This window comes from Myxocyprinus asiaticus, chromosome 16 (genome assembly GCF_019703515.2).
Source record: "Myxocyprinus asiaticus isolate MX2 ecotype Aquarium Trade chromosome 16, UBuf_Myxa_2, whole genome shotgun sequence".
Lineage (NCBI taxonomy): Eukaryota > Metazoa > Chordata > Actinopteri > Cypriniformes > Catostomidae > Myxocyprinus > Myxocyprinus asiaticus.
In genome coordinates this window covers 37679092-37700832 of record NC_059359.1, presented here as the reverse complement: position 1 = coordinate 37700832, position 21741 = coordinate 37679092, and the positions used below count along the sequence as shown (strand labels likewise).

Sequence of the window (21741 nt, the reverse complement as noted above, 5' to 3'; positions counted from 1 at the left end):
TTAAATTTGTAAAATCCATTTTAATCGAACTGACATAAATAGACACAATAAAATGTCCAGGACTGATAAAACATGTGAGTGAAAAACATTAAGGAATCAACCTCATGATTAACCCCCCTAAAACATTGAATCAAAATATTGCAAGACGAACAAGGTCAAAGAGACTGCTGCTCTGCAGAAACACTATTAAAGAAATACAAGATTTAATTATTATATCAACACTGATCACATACATCTTTTCACACTTGCCCTTTCCAGTAAAGAAAATACTAATTCATAGTGCCCAGCAGTGTCCATTAACAAAATTATTAGAAACTGCTAAGCATTGTATCAACAGAATTTACATTCCAATTTAGAAGGAAAAACCAGTTGTTTCAGTTAAAAAAGCGGCATCAGACATCAGTCGTAATAATATTAAAATTACAACTTCCACTTTTTTTTTGTAGCATTGTGATTAGTACCATATCAATAGATGCTCTGTGTTCACATACATACCATTTCACACATATATATTAAATGTTAATATTTCAATATCAAATAATTTATCTATGCAATCTGCCTTTTTTAGACACAGATTATGTTTAGTCCTAGACTAAACAGATTTTCATTGACGAATCATTATGAACAGTGCAGTTTAGTTTACTCAAGGCTGTCTGTGCCCTTGAAACCAACATATTGAGTATAATGTGCATTTATATTCACACACATACATGTAAAAAAGCAAACATGCACACTCACAGAGTTTTATTTTCAAACAGTAGAAAATGAAATGCCCTCAGTGTCCTGCTTTGACTCATTACAGTACAGTGTGACTAAGGCTTAAGGGTTAAACAGACAAAACAGGATCAATGATTCGTCTGCTGCTTTAAGAGAGAGTAAATTGTATTTTAACACAGTGAGAACTCATGCATATACGCACGCATTGTCTAACAGTGCTTGAGCCATGGTACTTATAACTGAATTTATTACAACGCAACCAAGTTACTTCCTGAAGCAAGACACGTCATATAGCAGTTTCACCTTTCTTTTAAAGGAATGATAGAAATAAGCATGCACACATTGGTTCAATACACCCATCCACACACAATCACACTTTCTGTCTAGTAGGGTTGTGGATTCTACAGTTGGGAAAGTTGGCGTTGGGACATTTGGTGAGGTTTATATTGGCAGGATGGAATGATGCACAGTGAAGCGGTCTTTCGTACTCATATAAAAATAAAGTCTTTATTGACCTCTTCCCCAGAGTCAGTTGACTTGCTGCCCTGACTCAAGTCCTTGTCTTTGTCGCTGTTGACTGGCATGTCCTTGGTCTTAGAGCTGCTCTCTTCAGAGTTCAGCCGATTGGATTTCTGGAAGGGATCAGTTGCTGTGGACGTCCTCACTGAGAAGTGGAGATATGTTGGGAAATAATTAATAATATAACAGAGAAAGCAGGATTATGTCCACATTTAAAAAAACAATGCCCCCTCAAAGAAACCCTTCATAAAAACTGAGAAGAGGTTGAACCAATACAGTGACTTAAGACTATCAACTTTCTTTTAATAACGATCTTTTTTCAAATCACTTCAACTGGGTCATCAAAGTGTTTCTAATGGGCTTTTCACACTTAAAATTATTAACCCAGGTTCAATACAAGTTCTGCTTAATTGATAGCTTTTGTGGCATGATGTTAATAACCATAGAAAATATTCTCAACTTATCACTCATCTAAAAAAAGCAAATATTTTGGTTACAGTAAGGCTCTTATAGTGGAAACAAACTTTTTCAAAATGTTAGTGTGATAGTCACTTACTAACCTTATCTGTAAGTTATATCCAATATTACAACTTTGTTGTCATGACGGCGCAACGCCAGTAAACCCTGTAAGCGATTTTATTACTCTAAAATGGTTTAGAACATGTATTTTTTTCACACTAAAATCATGTTAACTAGTACAAAGTTAATGTCTTGTGGCTATACTTTTTATTTTTTTGTGGTAATCAACATTATGTCACAAATGTTGTCAATTAAGCTTATCTTGTACTGAAACCAGAATATTAATTAAACCCTTGTGTTCTGTTTATATTGGACTAACACTAGTACTGTACCCGGACAAAAATGTCCGGAACAGTCTTCGTGTAACTTGTCTTTTCCAAAACACACGATAACACTATTATTGACATATTTTGTTTAGTCACACCTCTAAACTAACTGCTTTCATAGTTATTAACACAAATTTAGCATTTTTTTTGGGGGGGGGGGACTTTATTGATTTAGAACTCTATTAGCTCAAATAACACCAATACATTTGATATAAAATAAGCTATTTTTTATTTTTTTGTTATCTTCAATTCAGTAAAAAGCTAAGTTGAATATTTATGAAAACGCTGCTTTGTGTCATGCAATAGGAGTGTTTGCTGCCATCTGCTGGAAAAAACATGACAAAAATTTGCCAATAACATAGTAATGTCAAGTATAGCCTATAGGTGGCCTCAGTGTTCCACTTATTGTGGAATGGTATCTGTAACCCAATACTGTAACTTAATTTATATATATTATTGTTATAAATTTGGATATATATATATATATATAGGCTTTATAAAAGACAATTATTTTTCAAAGTGTAGCTTTTTTAATCATTCAATAACATCATTCAATAAAATTGTTTTGCATGGGAACAATAAGAGTTTCAGAAACACATTGTTTTTAATGTTTTCTCTGGAAGGGTAAAATTAACTCTTTCCACAGTGGGGTCTGATGTGTAGTTCTGCAAATGTGTGTGTGTGTGTGTGTGTGTGTGTGTGTTTTGCACTCTGGCAGTGTTATAGTCTCACCAATTCATTTCTATATGTGTGTATTCTGTATTGTGTCTCTGTGTTCAGGTCTCCCCCAATCATTTCCCCATTGATTTCTATGGTCGGACAAATTTGTCTGGGAACAGTACGAGTGTGATTTTGTTTTGTAAAACCACCCAACTTGGTGGAATCTTTTCAGGTTTTTATTTGTACATTTAGATGTTAAAAAGAATACTCAGACCTCTTCAATGAAGGATAAAATTTGTATACATAAAAAAGGGATCAAATTGGACAAAACAGAACAGAACATAAGGGTTAAGTAACCTGATCGCTGTGTAGCCTAATAGCTGTAGATGTCGTTATTCTGATCTGAGAATATTGCTTAATTGCTTATTGCTTAAGTATCCTTATAAACAAACTGATGGGAACAATTAAATAAAACATGAGAAGACACAATAGGCACACATCATACAAGAGATACAGAGACAATGAAACAAAGCAGGCATTTTTCCAAATGACATCAAAAAATGTGAGGGTTCAATTGTTTAAATGGATGATTTTCAAATGTCTCCATTATTTTTGCCATTACCAAACTGTGCCATCTGTGTCATTTTGGTGTCATTTTGAAAAAAAAAAAAAAAAAAAAGAGGCAAAATGTGGTCTGATTAATGTTGGGGTAACCATTATCCCCAAACACAGTATGTAAATACTTCTTAATCTGACATTAACAGAAATCCAGATGGCAGAAATGTGATGAGATGAGAGGTCTGACCAGGCCTGGAAAGCGGTGTGCCGTGCTCTGGATGACTCTCGTCCACTGAACGCTGCTGTGCGGCTCGAGCTCTGTGGGCCAGCTCAGAGTCTGATTCAAACACACTAATGTCTGCCGTCTGCTCTGCTGCAGAGAGGGGCATGCGCATATTTAGCACACAAACATTGAAGCCAGCTCTTGGACACTAAAACTTCGCTCAGGTCTGTCAATAAAGAGCCATGTAGTTTTTTCTTCTTTTTTACATTTTATACATTACCAATTAAAATAAGTTCTGTTTGTAAAAATATATATACTCAAATACTTGAACTTATCTTTGTTGACAAAAAACTAACATTTTAATTTAAGATTTTTTGAATGAATAATTTGGACCGGATAGTGAAGTGTCCAGCATACAGTACAGGGGAACTGCTTCAATATGGTTTAAAAAGCATCCCAGGCGGCACCTCATGAGAGAGCTGTAATCTAGACAGTGTGTTGAATTGTTTTGTTTTGTTCAACATTTTTAGTCACTGTAGAATTCCAATACTTTTACCATTTGTTATTTAAAGGAATATTCCGGGTTCAATACAAGTTAAGCTCAATCGACAGCATTTGTGGCATAATGTTGATTTCCACAAAAATTTATTTCAACTTGTCCCTCCTTTTTTTGTAAAAAAAAAAAACAAAAAAAAAAAAGTTTAAATCTGGGTTCTAGTAGTTAGGCAATTACAAGTGAATGGGGGCCAATCTGTAATATGTTAAAATACATACCATTTCGAAAGTATAGCCACAAGACGTAAAAAATATGCATGTTAACATGATTTTAGTATGATAAAATAGCTTACTAATCTTTTCTGTTTACAGTTATATCCAAAGCCGCTTTTTCACCATCGGGCCAAACAGTTTTCATCGCAACCCCATTTCGTTCCATGTCGATCCGGGCCATGTGGCGCGGTTAAGGATTCTTTTCCACTGTGGTATGTACAGATCCGCATTTTGGTGACGGCGTGAGAGGTAAACATTGGAGCGGCGCACTCCAGTTATTTTTGCATGATCGCATATTACAGTATTTAGGACTGCTTTTTCCCCTGGTTTTACTCTACTAATACACAGCAAACAAACCATGTCACAAAAAGGAAAGTAAAGATAAATAGACGAGAGGTTTACCATCATTTGCTGAGGGCTTGTGTTTGCCACCGGACATAAACATGCAGAAAAATAAAAGTTCCCAGACTAGCTAAAAAGGATATTTATTGACAAAATATTTTAGAAGTATTATATGAAAATAGTTAGATGTATTGATGTATTTTGAGTTTAAATGAGTCTACTTCCCTGATGAAAAGGCATGTACAAAAATAAATGTAGGCTACAATACATTGTACAACATGACGATACACTAAACAAGTCACCACGTAGTAAAGCCATTCCACCAGCATGGTTGAGAACAGTTGAGTACGGTTAACTAACCGTGCTGAGAATTCCGTGCTGAGAACGGTTTATAATCATGCTGTGGCGAACCGTGCTCAAGTGGAAATTCTACTGTAACCATTCTGTACTGTGCTCAGAACCATTCAGCCCGATGGTGGAAAAGCGGCTCAATTTTACAACTTTGATGCCATGACGATGCAATGCTGTAAGCCCTAAATCCTAAAATGACCATAAAACTATGATTTAAACAACTTTACAGCTCAAATGATACCCAAGTTTAAACAAAAGAACTAATGTAAGTGCTTTTATAAAATTATAAGCTTCACGTTTCTGCCTTTAAACCAGGAGTTTTCAACCATTTTCAGGCCAATGACCCCTTTGTGGCTAGAGACGGAGCCGGGACCCCTGTTACATATTGTATAAAATTGAGTGTTGTGTTTTATGCCTATAAAAATGTGTATGGTAGTCTACCATATAATTGTTTGTACATACTTCATCATGTTTACATTGCAAAGCCATTCAAATAATCATTAAATGCTGCCCTGCTGAAAAGACCAGTTAAAACCAGCATAAGCTGGTTGGCTGGTTTAAGCTGGTCATCCAGCCTGCTTGTAGCTGGTCATGCTGGTTTTAGAGGGGTTTTGATCACTTTCTTTAACTGGTCAGATCTGTCTTAGCTGGTCTTCAAGCCGGTTTTAAGCTGGGAGGCTAGCTGTTCTCCCAGCCTGACCAGCTAAAAAGTGTTCAAACCCCCTCTGTAACCAGCAAACTGACAAGACTGGCTAGGCTGGGCAACCAGCTAAAACCAGCTAACCAGCTTAGGCTGCTTTTAGCTAGTCTTTTCAGCAGAGGTCTGCAACATTTTTGACATGAAGTGACATTTTAAATTTTCCTTGTTAATCCCTGTGCCAAACTCCCTCCAAAAAGAAAGAAAAAGACAGACAGAATAAAACAACTTTTATTCATTTACTAAAATGGATTCTTCCATCTCATGTGAGTGGACGATTTTACACATATATTACTTTTCATTTCATTTTGTAAATTTTGCAATGAGGAAAACAATGACTGAGTGTGCCTTTAATTATGTTGATTTGAGAATCACCGTCTTGTGTGTGTGGAATGTTAAGGACCGTGTATGCCATCTTGATAATCTCAGCAGTAACTATTTATTTACACCAGGCAAATAGGCTATTGTTCTGAAAGCAAAAAGCAACTAATAATGGAAGAAACTCTGCTCAACCGCACAGCACGACCAACGCAAAGCAGACGCGTTTACTTACGCAAACCTCCACTGCAGCGCCGCTGAACCTGATGTGTGTCGTGCTTTGAGCAGCTCGTGATGAGTGGTGGTCGTGCGAATGGTTTGTCTGGGCTGTGCGCTTCTGCTGACTAGCGCTGTTTAGTCACACTTTATGATTTGACATACAGTTGCGAGGGGCTTTAACATGTCGATGGATTAAAATATATACTTCTCTCTCACTATCGCATGTAAGTGATTATTACAAATGCCAATGGTGGATCAAACAACAATTTGTGGACCCCCTGTTGAAGACCCTTGCTCTTAACCCTCCAAAAAATGTCCCCATTCAGTTCTATTGTAAGTGAATCGCTGTGACCTTGATTTTTGCCTTTTTTTAAAGGAGGGGCGAGTCAGAATTATTTTTGTGGTAATCAACTACAAAATGCTGTTGATTGAGCTTGACTTGTATTGAACCCTTTTCATATATCCGGGTTTGGAATGTGGAAGGTAAACTTGCATAGCGGTGAATGGGAGACCACAACTAATATAATTTTAATTAAAATAAAAAATAAAAAAAAATGTGGTGGATTACAGCCGTCATAAGAGAGAAAAATGGCGAATTTACCGTCACTCGCTCATCAGTTGTATAAGAAACCTTGTCGCAGCTGTGGTAACTCGTTTTTTAAAATGTAACAAAATAGTATAAATTTACATAAAATAATGACAAAATTGCAAATATAAAAAAAAGTTTGTTAGATTTACGCTGCTAAATCAGGCGGAAACGCGTCACAGTCTCTGAAAATGGCCCATTGAACCCGGAATATTCCTTTAAGAAATCCTAAAATCCTAAAAATAGTATCCTAAAATGTGAAACATTGTAATAATAAAAAAATGTGTAGGCGTTTTAAAATTTTCGACTAGCACTGTAGATTTTTCAGGATGACAAACAAATTGAGATTTCATCATAAAGATCTATATTTTGTTCATGTGATATGTTTGATGCTACACACCAGAGAAGGAAATGCTACAGACTTGCATAAAGTGTTCATAACAATGTCTCCCTGACCAAGGTTAAACCTCCAAGCTTAAATTCTTGACCAAAAAGCTTGACCCTGAATTTTCAAGAGAGCTTTAGCAGCGGGCCACAATATTTACCAGTGAGCACATTTTGTAAAATATGCCAGTAAGGCCACATTGAGCAATGAAATCAGTGACAAAGATGACTGGTGGACAGTTACCAATGACAGTGCAGGGATACATGGAAAGACAATGAGAGACAATAGACAGCCATGGCATACATTTACTACTTGAAATGGTTGATTTTATGAACCCACTAAACATCTCACATCAGTCTACAACTCATATGACTTTCTTCTGCCTAAAACAAAGATATTTAGAAGGTTATATGATGTGGTTTTGTCCATACAATGCAAGTCAGTGGGGTCCAAAAATGTCAAGCTCCAAAAAGGCTGCATGAAGGTAATCCAAAGAATTTGAGTGGTTTAATCCATGTCTTCTGAAGCAATACCATTGGTTTTGGGTGAGACACAGACCAAAATGTCACTCCATTTTCACTATAAATCTTGACAACAGCAGCACATTCATGAGAGAAGCTCAATTACAACCTGAACACCGATCATATCACTTAAGAAGACATGGATTAAACCACATGAGTCGTATGAAATACCTTTATGCTGACGTTATGTCCTTTTTGGACCCCAATGACTTGCATTGTATAGACAAAAATACCTCATATGTCCTTAAAGAATCTTTGTGCTCTGCAGAAGTCATTCAAGTTTGAGATGGCATAAGGGTGATAAAATGATGAGAGCATTGTTATTTTTGGGGGAACTATTCCTTTAAATTCACTCAACTATTGTATAAGTTTAGTACATTTCAATAGCAAAGACCATGAGAGAAGGTAAATAACCTGTTCTTTTGTAAGATCTGTACCTTCCTGAGCAGAGTTCTTGCTGGTCTGTGAAGGACTATTGGGTCCCTCTTTCTCTGAGGGCACCTTCCTCAGTGCTGACAGTCCCGGGCCTTTGGGGCCTCCAGTAGGAGAATCAGTGCTCTCATCTGAGGGCCAGACAAAAAAAAAAAAGAAGAGAAAAACGTATAGCAATCTAAGTCTTCAAGAGCATGTTTTTCTTTTCAGAGATATTTTTTAATTTTCTTTTTTTTTTTTTGTGACTAAGCATCATTAAAACCCTAATGAAGAAGTTATCGTACCTATGCTTCTCACACTGCCGGTTCGGGGTTTTTGGGCGATAGATGGTCGAGCTGCCAGGGCTGGTTTGGTGCTTGCGGAAGTCTTGGGTCTCGGGGTCTTCTCAGGCTTGCCCTCCACTGCACAACGAGAGACTTTCTCTGTTGAGCTAACACTCCCCTCAGTCTTGCTTACACCTGGAGAACGGCTCTCAGGAGAATGACCCTTTACTAGTACAGCCATGGAGTGAGGGAATACAGAGAGAAGTGAGAAAGAAAAAGTGCATGTTTTAGCATGTAAGGAAAATGTAAAGGGCATACAGTACCACAGCGCAAAGCAGTCTACATTAAAACATTTTTAGAGTATAGACTCTTCACTGTTCACGGCAAATTAGATGCCACTATACAACACACAAGTATAAAATATTTAAACTATATTTGCACCAAAGCTATTCACATTAATTTTAGTGCAGAACTTTTCTAATTCAATGAATAAAAGTACCACATACCTGAAAGAATTGTCTGGCATATGAACATTTAAAGAAATCAAAATCTATATAAAAAATGAGGGACCATCACAGTATGATACTGTATTTCAGAGTGAATAGAATTGCATTGATTTTATAAAAAAAAAAAAAAAAAGTTTTTCTTGCCGAAAATTTGAAATTAGTGTGAATAGGCCTTTGTAAAATCCAAAATTTAGAAAAAGATACACAAAGATGTATATCGGTCAATTATTTATTTTATCTGAATCTAAAAAGTTATTAAAAAATACATTAAAACTTCAATTCACACACAACAATTACTTAAAAACACATGAACATGTCTGAGTTCAAAGTAATTTTGATATTTTTTCAATAAAAGCTGAAATTCTTGAAAAAAAGAAATAAATAATAAATCATTCCATAAATCACTTGGAATAATCTTTTATTATAATTTCTTTAAAATATGAATTATTAATTAATTATTAATATTTTAAAAACGTTTGTCCACCATATCGAAGTCAAGTGGTGTAAACACATGCAGAAAGAAAATCTTTAAACCCTAAAAATACCAAATATATTTTAATGAAAAGACACATTTTGTTCAGGTCAAATTAAGTAACCATTAGAAAATGTAGTGATATTTATGTATAAAAAAAAATAATAAAAAAAAATAAATGATTAAGTTGTGTATTTAATGCGCAAGAAAATATTTTAATATATTTTACTTAAAGGTAACACCACTTGACATTTTTACAGTCATTAATTTTTTTTTTACAAATTTTTAGAATATGCTCTCATTTTTTTTTTTTTTTTTTTCAAAAATGTATGAAACCAACATGGACACACAGATTACATTTCTACAAAACTTGACACACTAGACTTTTAAAAGATTCAAATTTTTATCACCACAAACAAGCTTACTTGTAAATGACCCAAATGTTTGCAAATGTGTAATGTAGTGCATTTTGGATGTGCTGTATGAACTGATTGGAGCATATGAGTATGCTTGACACATATGTAACTACTCATCCAAGACATACATGTAAAAAAAAAATGAAACTGAAAATAGCATTGTTCTTTAACATGCATTGATACTTTTCAACAAATCATATGAGTTTGGGGGAACTGCATACTGTTCATTTACCTAACGATGGCCCATCTGGTTTGTCTGAACTAGAGGAAGACTCTGATACCTGGGGAAAAAAAGATAAATAACACCAAAAGTTGTATACAAATTTAACTGTATTTTAAGTCAAAATGACTTGATTCCCTTAATCAAGATACAAAATATTTTACTTTTAGTATCTATCTATCTATATCTATATCTATATCTATATATATATATATATATATATATATATATATATATATATATATATATATATATAAGCTTTCACATTTACATACCAACTTACTCTCCAACTCTCACACACAACACAAATCCACTAATATGGATAGTTAAGTGTTGGGTTGTAAACAGAGTTCGCAGTTAAAATGTTCTGGCTTATATCCTCACTCCTGGCATGTAACCTTGAATATTATATCAGAGATTAGTTTTTTTTAGAAAGTGGTTTTAGTAAACATTATGAACGAGCTTAGTGCTCATGCTTTTATGAGCGACTGCATTTTCCATCTTGCTGATTCAGAGTCTCTTTTAAAAATGTTTTGGCAGGCATAGAGAAGCATAAAATATGCTGGGCATTTTAAAGTGTCCTATTCAATTAAAGTGTAATCCAATTAGATTAAAGTATGCTGAATGGTGATAAAGACTGTGTGTGCAAATAATAACCACTCGGTGGTGCTACTTTAACATCTCATGCATGAATGGCTTTTAAAATGACAAGAAATGGTATTAGCAACACATTTAACTACAATAATGTGACATATTTTAAAATGAAATTGAATATAATGCACATCAGAACTTGATTTTATCCATCTGAATTTTACTGGATTGGGAAAAGTGGTCTTTAAATGAAATTTGAATGAAGGAGTTGAAAAATGGTGTCAGTGGAAAAGGAATGCTGTTTCATAATCATTCAAAATAAGACCAAGAACATGCAAATGCAAACATAAAACGGAAATATAAGGTTATCTTTAAAGGAATATTCCGGGTTTAATACAAGTTAAGCTCAAACGGCAGCATTTATTGCAAAATGTTGATTACCAAAAAAAAAAAAAAAAAAGATATATATATATATATATATATATATATATATATAGAGAGAGAGAGAGAGAGAGAGAGAGAGAGAGAGAGAGAGAGAGAGAGAGAGAGAGAGAGAGAGAGAGAGAGAGAGAGAGACTTGTCCCTCCTTTTCTTAAAAAAGAAGCAGCAAAAATCAAAGTTACAATGAGGCACTTACAATGAAAGTGAATGGGAACAATTTTGGCGAGTTTGAAGGCAGAAATGTGATGCTTATAATTTTATAAAAGCACTTACATTAATTCTGTTAAAACATGTATTATTTGAGCTGTAAAGTTGTTTAAATTGTTGTTTTCACAGTCGTTTATGGGTTTTAGGGTTTACAGCATTGAATATAACTGAACATAACTTTACACAGAAAAGGTTACTAAGTCATTTTATCACATTAAAATCATATTAAGATGCATATTGTTTACGTCTTGTGGCTATACTTTTGAAACAGTGAGCATTTTAACATTTGCAGATTGGCCCCCATTCACTTCCATTGTAAGTGCCACACTGTAAAAGAAGGGCCAGTCAAAATAATTTTTTTGTGATAATCAACATTATGCCACAAATGCTGTCGATTGAGCTTCACTTGCATTGAACCCAAAAAATTCCCTCAACAATGAGGCAACAATTCGAAAGTTTTCAAAGGAAACTCAAACATTAAAAATTGTTCTGCAGGTCTAAACTACAAATGGCGTAATCCACACAAGCAGAACACAAACCTTAAGACAGCCAAAGGGGCCCCTTTTCTCCTGTTTGGCCTTCATTTCGGCCAGCAATCCACTGCCCATCACCTGCACACCATATCTGCGGCTGCCCTGAGGACTGCCCTCTGACGGCTCGGAGTCCACCGAGTCTGGCGTCTTCGGCTCCTCCGAGCGCTCTGAGCTGCTGCTGTGGTTTGTGGGCGGGGTCTGGGATTTGGTTTTAGCATCAGGTGGTGGGCTCCGGATGGGACCCTTAGGGGATGCGGGCTCCTCCACGACTGAAGATGTTGTCTGGCTTGGGACTGGGGATAGAGTCTGGGCTGGGGCAGTAGCAGAGGCTGGGTTTTTCTCCTTGTCCTTGTCATATTTGCTGGTCCGGGACTTGATGAGGTTGAGAAAACCACCCTTGCGAGATTCTCGTTTCTTATCGCTGTCTTGAGACTCAGAACTCTTTAGAAATGACCGTCTAACAAAAAGAGCAAAAAGTCACATGCCAACTAGAGAAACTTGAGACTGGATTTTAAATGATAGCTAGCTAGCTAACTTACTAACTAACTAATAAAACTAAATAATTAGTATTTTTGACTATTAAGTTGCATGATTATTCTAGGTTTAACCCTGTCATATGAAAGAATTGTCAGAAAATTACCCTTTTTTGACATTAAACTGATGTACCATTAGACAAACTATAAAAAATATTTAAAAAAAATATTTTTTTTGTATGTATCATATTTGATACATTAGGCTTTAAAGGTCATTATCCTCCTGAGGCCCAGCAATTCATTTTTGTGTAGGATATTTTTTATGTAAGTTTTTCATAGCCAATACATGCTACAGTGGTAAATTTTAGGGTATTATCAGAGAACTCCCTGGGCTTTTCAGAGATACCAAATGTTTGAGAGTTTGGCCATGACAGCTTCCTCTCCTTGGTCTATAAATATGGATTGAAATGTATCACAGTTCAATTCAGCACATCAAATACAAAATGAATAAAATATTATTTTTTCAATAAACTATTTTTATCAAATGTATTTTATGCACCAAACACTATATTGACATTTAAAAAAGGGAAATTGTAAAATGTTTTTCGCTGGGTCTCAGGAACTTATGGTAAGATGACATCATAATAGGTTGTAATTTAAAATAATGTTTTCTCTCCCCTTTTTCGCCCCAATTTGGAATGCCCAATTCCCAATGCGTTTTAAGTCCTCGTGACTCGCCTCAATCTGGGTGGCAGAGGACGAATCTCAGTTGCCTACACGTCTGATACCATCAATCCGCACATCTTATCACGTGGCTTATTGAGTGCGTTACCACGGAGATATAGTGCGTGTGGAGGCTTCACGCTATTCTCCGCGGCCTCCACGCACAATTCACCAAACACCCCACCGAGAGTGAACCACATTATAACCACCACTTGGAGGTTACCCCATGTGACTCTACCCTTCCTAGCAACCGGGCCTATCCGATTGCTTAGGAGACCTGGCTGGAGTCACTCAGCACACCCTGGATTCGAACTTGCGACTCCAAGGGTGGTAGTCAGCATCTTTACTCGCTGAGCTACCCAGGCCCCAAATAATGAGATATTTAAATATATCTTATAAAAAGTATATGTCATAATTTTCAAAGTTCTGTGACTGTTATTGATTTTTTTGTGGTGGGTATGAATGGAATGGTGATTGAGAGATATACCTCAAAAGCCTGTTGTATCATATTTGATACATGGATTTCAAAAGGGGGGTTTTCAATAAAATAATATACAAAATTTTAACCAAGCACAAGTTGCTTATATTTAGCAAATACTAATTTTAAAATATCAGTAACAATATAATCATTACTGTCACATTTACTTTATTAAAATAAGATATCATTTATCCCAACATAAGAGTCACTTTCCGCACAAGTTCGCCGCCATTTTAAATAGATTGATATAAATATTGAAACCACTTTTCCACAAATAAGCAGTAGATGGTGCTATAAATATGTGAAATGTACATACCGTAGGTTGTTTGGCTCATCATTTTGAACAGAGTGAAACAGGAGCCATCAAACGTTGTGTATCATATTTTATACACACGCCGTTATAGGGTTAAAAACGTGTTTTCTAAAACACTGAGGTAGAAATAATAAATTCCACAGATCATTTGCTTTTAACAGAAAATTCTGTCATCATTTAGCTACCCTAATGTTGCTCCAAACTTGTATGACTTTTTTTCATGAAACAAAAAGGATTTATTATCAAAGCAGTCCATAAAATAAAACATCTTGTCCATTAGGGCTGGGTATTGAAAATGTTCCTGAAATTCTCTCCCAGCTAATGTTATTAATTATACAGGGGACCTTCTAACTAGGTAAATTACAAAAATATTAATTTGAATAATAATATTTTTATTAGCTTTTCATCATTTTGGTCACATAAAAATGAACAAATATATGTATTCAAATCAATAAATAAGATATTATATTTAATACATTATTTTTTGTTTCATGTTTATTGTTTAATTGCACTATTTACAAGTATTTACACTGATTTGTGGAACACGTGCTAAAACTGGTACTGCCTCCTTAAGAAACCTGCCATTTCTGTAAATGAGCGCATGTTAACAAGAGAGATTAGAATGGCTTTATCTCATTTGTGCCATGCATGATTAGCATTAAATGTTTATTTTTTTGTTGTTTTTGATCAACAAATGACTGTAGAGAACAGGAAGGGTATCAAAAGAGACATTATTCACGACAAATCGGTGGATCTCGTCTTTGGACACACATTACACGGAACAACTTCTACTCTCAACATGTAGTGAAAGGATCTCACTGCTGAATACTCCACCACTATACTACACAATCACTGGTGAATGAAATGGAAACATTTACCAGCCAGCTGCCAAATGTACTGTATATATTTAAGTCGCATAGTGCAAAATTTGGTTGCAAATGCGAGTGATTTCCTCTCATTGTAGTGGAGGGTTGTGCATAGAGTAAAAGATCGATCTTGGGATTTAAGAACTGATATCGAGAACATTCAAATGAAGATCGTGATGCATCAGAAAATGTTTATTTTTACCCACCCCTATTGTCCATACAATAAAACTTAATGGTGATCACCAGCTGTCAAGTTCATTTGCAATTTTGCTTGGTTGGGATATTAACCTAAGTCCCCTTACACAGTAAACAAGTAGTGTTTTTTTTTTTTTTGTCTTTATATCTCGTCCGGGGCACCAAGTGCCACCCCCCCAACAAATGCTAGTACTCACTTATTATCATATATTTTGGTGACTCTTTTAGAGAAAAACTCATCGACCCCTTCATCCACCCTTCCTATGAGGCCATTCTGTTCTCCTTCCTGTGACGGAGTGCTGCTGATCTGCTGCAAGAGACCATCACAGGAAACATTTAAAACACGGATCAGAATATTAGAAACATTTGAATCCTACTGTCCTACCAAGACAAAAAGTAGTAACTATGCCCACACTGAAATTGAGAAAAATGGCTTTAAAGTTTTTTCATTGTCCAGCCAATTGTGGATTATCAAATAGTTTCACTCCGTATTCTCTGAATCCGAGCGTAGAAGAGCCAAACCTGTCTGTCACAGGACAGATCATAGTCTAAGAGACACAATTTCAGTCATGACTCAATTTGGACAAAATGTGTAGTTACTATGTTTTGCCTTTGCAGTGTAGTCTAGCCATTGAGACCTTTAAATCAAAGATGTGTAATTGATGAAACCAATTCTAAAATAATTGATGTTTTAAAAATTTCATAATGATGCTATGAAAATATAACACTACTAAACAGAATTGCAGAAAACTCTCCATTCACACAGTTTTTCCTATGTGTGTTTCCTTGAGTTGCATAACCATGTTAACCCCAGTAATGTTACATAATAACCTTTAAAAAGGGACATCTTTACCCAGAGGTATTTGTCAAGCTGAAATACATTTCATATGATGGGCCGACTGAATTTAGGTTATCATTATTAAGATAATTCCATTAAATGTCAAGACTGGAGGAGCAACCTTGGACACAAGAGCTAAAGAGAGAAACTACTGCAGTTTGTAATAATAGTATTTCTATTTGTATGGTATTTTTTACACTATCACTTGAAGAAAGATGTGTTTTGCATTCAAGAAAAGTCTAGATATGTTGAAATTAACATTAGGATTAATAAATGCTTAATAAGTATTGTTCATTGTTAGTTCATGTTAACTAATGTTGTTAACTAATGGTAACAAATGGAACCTTATTGTAAATAATTTTTGTAATCAATATTTTTGCCTTGTTTTCTCAATAACAATATATCTCAACATCCTATAAAGATGCATTTGCTTAAGAATCAAAACCACGGACTTACGGTTAAGGAGAGGTGCTGATAAGACGAGTAGTAATTCCTCAAGCTCCCTTAAAACTTTAATACATCCTTTGTAATTAATGCATAAAAGACCAATAACGGAAATGTCACCGAAAAAAAAAAGAACAAAATTAAAGAAAAACTGACTAATGAAGTGCAAGAGATGTCACAGGATTCTGATCATGCAGGCGAATTAAAAGAGGTGGAGGTGGATGATGACAGTGAATCTACCAAAGTAAATGAGTTGAACCCCAGCAATGCATATGTTTTACAAGCCATTAAAGAAATGGGCAAACGAGTTACGAATAAAATTGACGGTGTCATGTCAGCGATTAAAGAGGTAAAGGAGAGAATGCACGAGGCCGAGGAACGCATTTCGGGTGCGGAGGACGAGATCGTTCAACTAAGGGCTCACGCGAATACTCTCGAATCTCAAATTAAAAAATTGACAGAGATGGTTGACAACATGGAAAACAGAAACAGACGGAACAACTTGAGGTTGGTGGGTTTACTGCAAAAAGAAGAAGGGAATGATGCGTGTGCGTTTTTAGAGGCCTGGCTTCCAAAAATACTGGAAATGGACTTGAGTACATCTTTAATCATAGAATGCGCACATAGAGTGGGTCCACAGAGAAATGTCGATGACCATAACACAAGGCGAGATGCTAATGCATCACCAAGAACACTAATTATGAAGTTCCTGAACTTTAAACAAAAAGAACAGGTGCTTCGAGCAGCCAGATCCAAGGGGATGATTTCATACAAGGAGTACTCTCTTCGTTTCCATCCAGATGTTTCTGCTGAAGTTCACAGGAAAAAGAGAGCCTATGATGGAGCGAGACAGAAGCTACGAGAAAGAGGAATCCGTAAGCACAGGATCATCTACTCTGCTCGTTTACTTGTTACACACCAGGAGAAATCGAGGGTGTTTGACACACACCGGCTGCGGTAGAAAGCTTAATTGAAGAACTAGATAAGGAATAAAGGTGGGCTCAATTCAACCGGAATATTAAAGTCTTGAATGAATACTGCTTTAAAATAATTCGGATTAGATACCACAACTGACATCTTTTCGTTGGGGTTACTGAATTAAGAAGAACATGTTTGATCACGTGGAAATGCTGGACTAATTTGAAACATAATAAAGAAGATTCAGTTGTTATCGTTCAATGGGGATGTGAAAATATGTGTTCATACTTTAATATAATAAGTGAGTGTAGTTATACCAATAGGGTTGTGATAATAGATATAGATAGCAGTATCTGATAGTTCCTCACGGGTGTGTGGACCAATCAGTGCCATATAAGGAGTGTAAGGGGTGGGGGGTTAATCCAGTAGCATGGACTCTACTGGAGAAAATGGGGTTGTTGTTGAATATATCTTAAAAATAGATGTTTTGTTCAAGATTGCTTTTTATTTTTTGCTTCTCACTACTTATGATCTGTGAGTCAATTAAAGGGAACATGCCTCTTAATAGGAAATGAAAAGGATGATGGGGGAGACAGGAAATGTGACATTTGTAACCTGGAACTGTCGAGGATTGGGTAATATAAAAAAAAAAAAAAAGCAGGTAATGGATAGGATCAAACAATTACAAGCTAAACTAGTCTATCTTCAGGAAACCCACATGGTAAAGAGTGAGATAATTAGGATTCGTCAGAGATGGCAAGGGCAAGTGGTTGCTGCCTGTCATACTTCTAACGCGAGAGGAGTAATGATTTTAATTCATAAATCAATCCCAATACAGCTTCAAAAAGTAACTAAAGACCCACTAGGAAGATTTATTATTTTACAATGCACCATCTATTCAGAAAAGATAAATCTGATTAATGTATATGGTCCAAACGATGATAATCCCCAATTTTTTTAATGATCCGTTTCTGTTAACTGCTAGCTTGCCCGGGCACTATCTTATTGCAGGAGATACATGTATTAATTGTGTAATAGATCCTACTAAAGATCATTCTACAGGGATTGATAGTACGCATACTAAATCTAGGAAATTGATACAGGAATTTATGCAAGACCTTAATTTATAAGATATTTGGAGGGATCTTAACCTGAGAGCAGTATCATATTCATACTACTCTGGGAAGCATCAAACATACTCACGTATTGATTACTTTTTAATTTCTGCACAAATGTTTAACAAAATAACAGATTGTATGTATCACAGCATAGTCATCTCTGATCATGCAGCGGTATCCTTACCATACACCATTACAAATTTTATGAAGGATCCTCCTAAATGGCGCTTTCATATAGGATGGCTTCGGAACCCAGAGTTTATAGAATATTTGGGCAAACAAATTGATCTGTATTTTGACATTAATAAATCTGAAACTTCTGCTTGTATTAGATGGGAAGCATTTCAAGCTTTTATTCGAGGTCATATTATTAGTTTTTGCAGTTCAAAAGTAAAAAAATCCAGACAAGAAATGAAACAATAAGAAGATCAGATCAAGAAATTCGAAAGTGATATTTTCCAGAAAGTTATGGACACAGTAGAGGTTAAAGAATAATTACTTTTACTCAGGTCCCAATATAATGAAATGTCAGCAAGCAGAGCTGCAGACAAAGTCTTGAAGTTGAAACAAAATGTTTATGAATATGGAGATAAAACAGGACGGTTACTTGCATGGCACATTCGACAACAACAAACGGAACGTGCTATTACAACAATTGAGAGTTCAGAGGGAATTATAGCTGATCCAGCAGAGATCAATGAAGCATTTAGAACTTATAGAGTGCTCATTAAATTTAGATATCCAGATGCAATGCTTAGATAATCTAAATCTACCCCAGATTTCAAATGAAGAAAAGGATAAATTAGAGGGAGACCTCACATTAAAAGAAACTGGAGAAGCTATTGATTTTATGAAACCAGGAAAAGCTGCGGGCCCAGATGGCCTTCACATAGAAAAGTTGTTAACCCCCTTTTGGAAATGATACTAGAGGCATATCATAAACGCCTTCTTCCTACATCATTGAGAGGAGCATTAATTACATTACTACCAAAACCAGGAAAAACAAATACAAGGTGTGAAAATATGCGGCCAATTAGCTTGTTAAATTCTGATACAAAAATATTATGTAAAGTTCTGGCCAAGAGGTTAGAAAATGTACTACCAAATTTTATAGGAGAGGATCAGAATGGTTTCATACAACGTAGGCGGGGATTTCACAATGTTAGAAGAGTCCTTAACATTCTTCATGAACAGAGGGGAGAACGGGATACCATCACTGGATGCCGAAAAGGCCTTTGATAGGGTTGAATGGTCTTATTTATTTTATTATCTAGATTTGGCTTTGGAGAAAATGATTGCAAATGGGTTAGATTACTTTATAATAGCCCCATAGCAGAAGTGCTGACAAATAATATGGTCTCAAAACCATTCAGTATATCTAGAGGGTGCAGACAAGGTTTGCCCCTCTCTCCTCTCCTTTTTGCCATCTCCATCGAACCATTTGCAAAAGCGGTAAAAAGACATGTGGAGTTAACAGGTATTAAGATTGGACAGATAGAACATAAAATAGCACTATTCGCTGATGACGTCTTTCTCTTTCTTAAACATCTTGATACATCAATACCTGCTTTATTAGATCTTGTCAATACATTTGGAAAAATTTCTAAATTTTATATTTCTAAACGAGATCGAGAGACAACAACCTAGTAATTGGGCTGCAGCTTTCAATATAGTTGATTGTTTCACATACCTTGGTATAAAAATTGTACCAAAACTGGAAGAAGTTGTACAAGCAAATTACAATTCGATGATTGAAAGTGTTAATAGCTCTATAGAAAGATGGATGTTATTACCCATATCTTTAATTGGCTGGATAAATGTTTTGAAAATGAATGTTTTGCCAAAATTGTTATATTTATTCCAGAACATCCCTCTGCCACCCCTAAACATCTTTTTCAAAGACTTTTATAGATATGCACTAAATTCATTTTTGAATAACCGATGTTCCAGACTCCGTCTGACACTTTTATACTTGCCATATGATAGAGGAGGTCTACAGTGTCCTAATATGTATTGGTATTATTGGGCTGCTCAACTTAGAACAATTATGTTTTATTTTTTATCTCAGAACTGCCCACCATGGATGGATATAGAAACTTCTGCTGTCAAATCTGATCTGCGTTTAAATTTATACCTATACTCATCAGAAATTAAAGATCTAAAAAAATGTTTTATCCAATCCTATAGTTCTAAACATGATTGCAGTATGGTATGATGTGAAAAAATATTTAGGTGTCCCCTATCCTTTATCTTGCTTTACTCCCATTTGGGGCAATACAATGTTTAAACCAGGTAGATTAGACGCAGGTTTTAAGATTTGGGCTGATAAGGGCATCAGAAAGATAGCAGATTTGTACAATTACAGTGCTCTTATGTCATTTGAGGAAAGAGTCAATACATACAATATTCATACAAAAAATGATTTAAGAATTTACAAATAAGAAATTTCAAATCACAAAATAATCCTCTTGATATGTCACCGTTGTCTATCTTAAATTGTTTCAATAAAGGTTTAATTTCGTCATTATACAATATGCTGGTGTCAGGATCAAAAGAAGCTCCAAAGTAGAGGCTTGGAAATTGGATCATAACGAGGATATTCAGATGGAGGAACGGATGGAAGCTTGTAAAGAAGCTCAGTCACAAACAATGAACACACGTCTAAAATTGCTACAATATAAATGGCTGATGCGGACTTACATAACTCCAGTTGTATTGCATAAATATAATGAAAATATCCCTGACACTTGCTTAAGATGCAGTGTGTTTAAAGGTACACTATATCACTGCATATGGGAGTGTGAGGAAGTCAAGAAATTTTGGAAAGATGTGAAAAAGTTGATGGAGAAGATCCTTGATGTTAATATTCCACTGTCACCTTTACTTTTATTATTTTATTTATATCCTAAGGAGATTAAGTTAAAAAAGAAGGAATATGTATTTATAAACATGGGTATACTGCAAGCAAAACGGCTTATTTCTCTGATCTGGAAAAGTAGGTGAAAGCGTTGTTTGAAAGAAATGGTAACAAATATGTCGATGGAAAAGATAACTTATATTTTAAGGGATAAATATAAGATCTTTGACGGAGTCTGGGGACCTTTCAAATTGTTTCTAAAACATGGTGAATTGGGAGAAGTGTTAACAGAAGATTAAGAAGTAGTATTGAATATTAATGTAAGGTACTGAGATGTGTTTTTGTTTCCTGTGTTGTTTTGTTTCTGTTTGTTTGCTCTTGTTCTTTCTGTTACATGGAAATGCGTATGTATATGTGTGAAATCAAAATGCAATGAAAAAATCAAAACCGCAAAAGATCTTAAGACTTCTTTTTAGAAAATATCTTAAATTAAGTTTATTTTTCTTACCCCAATGGCAAATTGTTTTCTTCTTCACTAGATTAGATAGTTATGTTGATATTGAAAACCTGAATTTTTTTTTTTTTTTTTTTTATGAATGTGTAGATATTGTACTGGAACACCAAACAAAAATACTGATTAAGATGATGTTTTTTTTTGTTCTCAGTGAATGAAGTGTGCAGTAAGTGACTCACCGGAATCTTGCTGGAATTGGTCTTTTTATTCCTCT

At 35.3% G+C, this 21741-nt stretch overlaps 1 protein-coding gene across 4 annotated transcripts in view; it reads right to left on the bottom strand.

Annotated features, from left to right (window-relative positions):
* Window positions 1–21741, bottom strand: part of LOC127454369 (F-actin-uncapping protein LRRC16A-like) — a 217576-nt gene continuing 195835 nt past the window's right edge. Inside the window, exons 31-38 of one of the 4 annotated variants that reach the window (XM_051721518.1) lie at window positions 21707–21741; window positions 15036–15145; window positions 11797–12247; window positions 10031–10079; window positions 8426–8632; window positions 8147–8272; window positions 3547–3672; window positions 1–1381 (exon numbers count right to left, since the gene is read on the bottom strand). The exon at window positions 21707–21741 is cut by the window's right edge and continues 159 nt beyond it. In XM_051721518.1, coding sequence (XP_051577478.1) covers window positions 1206–1381; window positions 3547–3672; window positions 8147–8272; window positions 8426–8632; window positions 10031–10079; window positions 11797–12247; window positions 15036–15145; window positions 21707–21741 — 1280 coding nt within the window. In that variant the 3' untranslated portion in view covers window positions 1–1205. Of the gene's footprint in view, window positions 1382–3546; window positions 3673–8123; window positions 8273–8425; window positions 8633–10030; window positions 10080–11796; window positions 12248–15035; window positions 15149–21706 lie in introns of all 4 variants that reach the window. The other 3 variants (XM_051721517.1, XM_051721519.1, XM_051721520.1) reach the window with 3 other exon arrangements.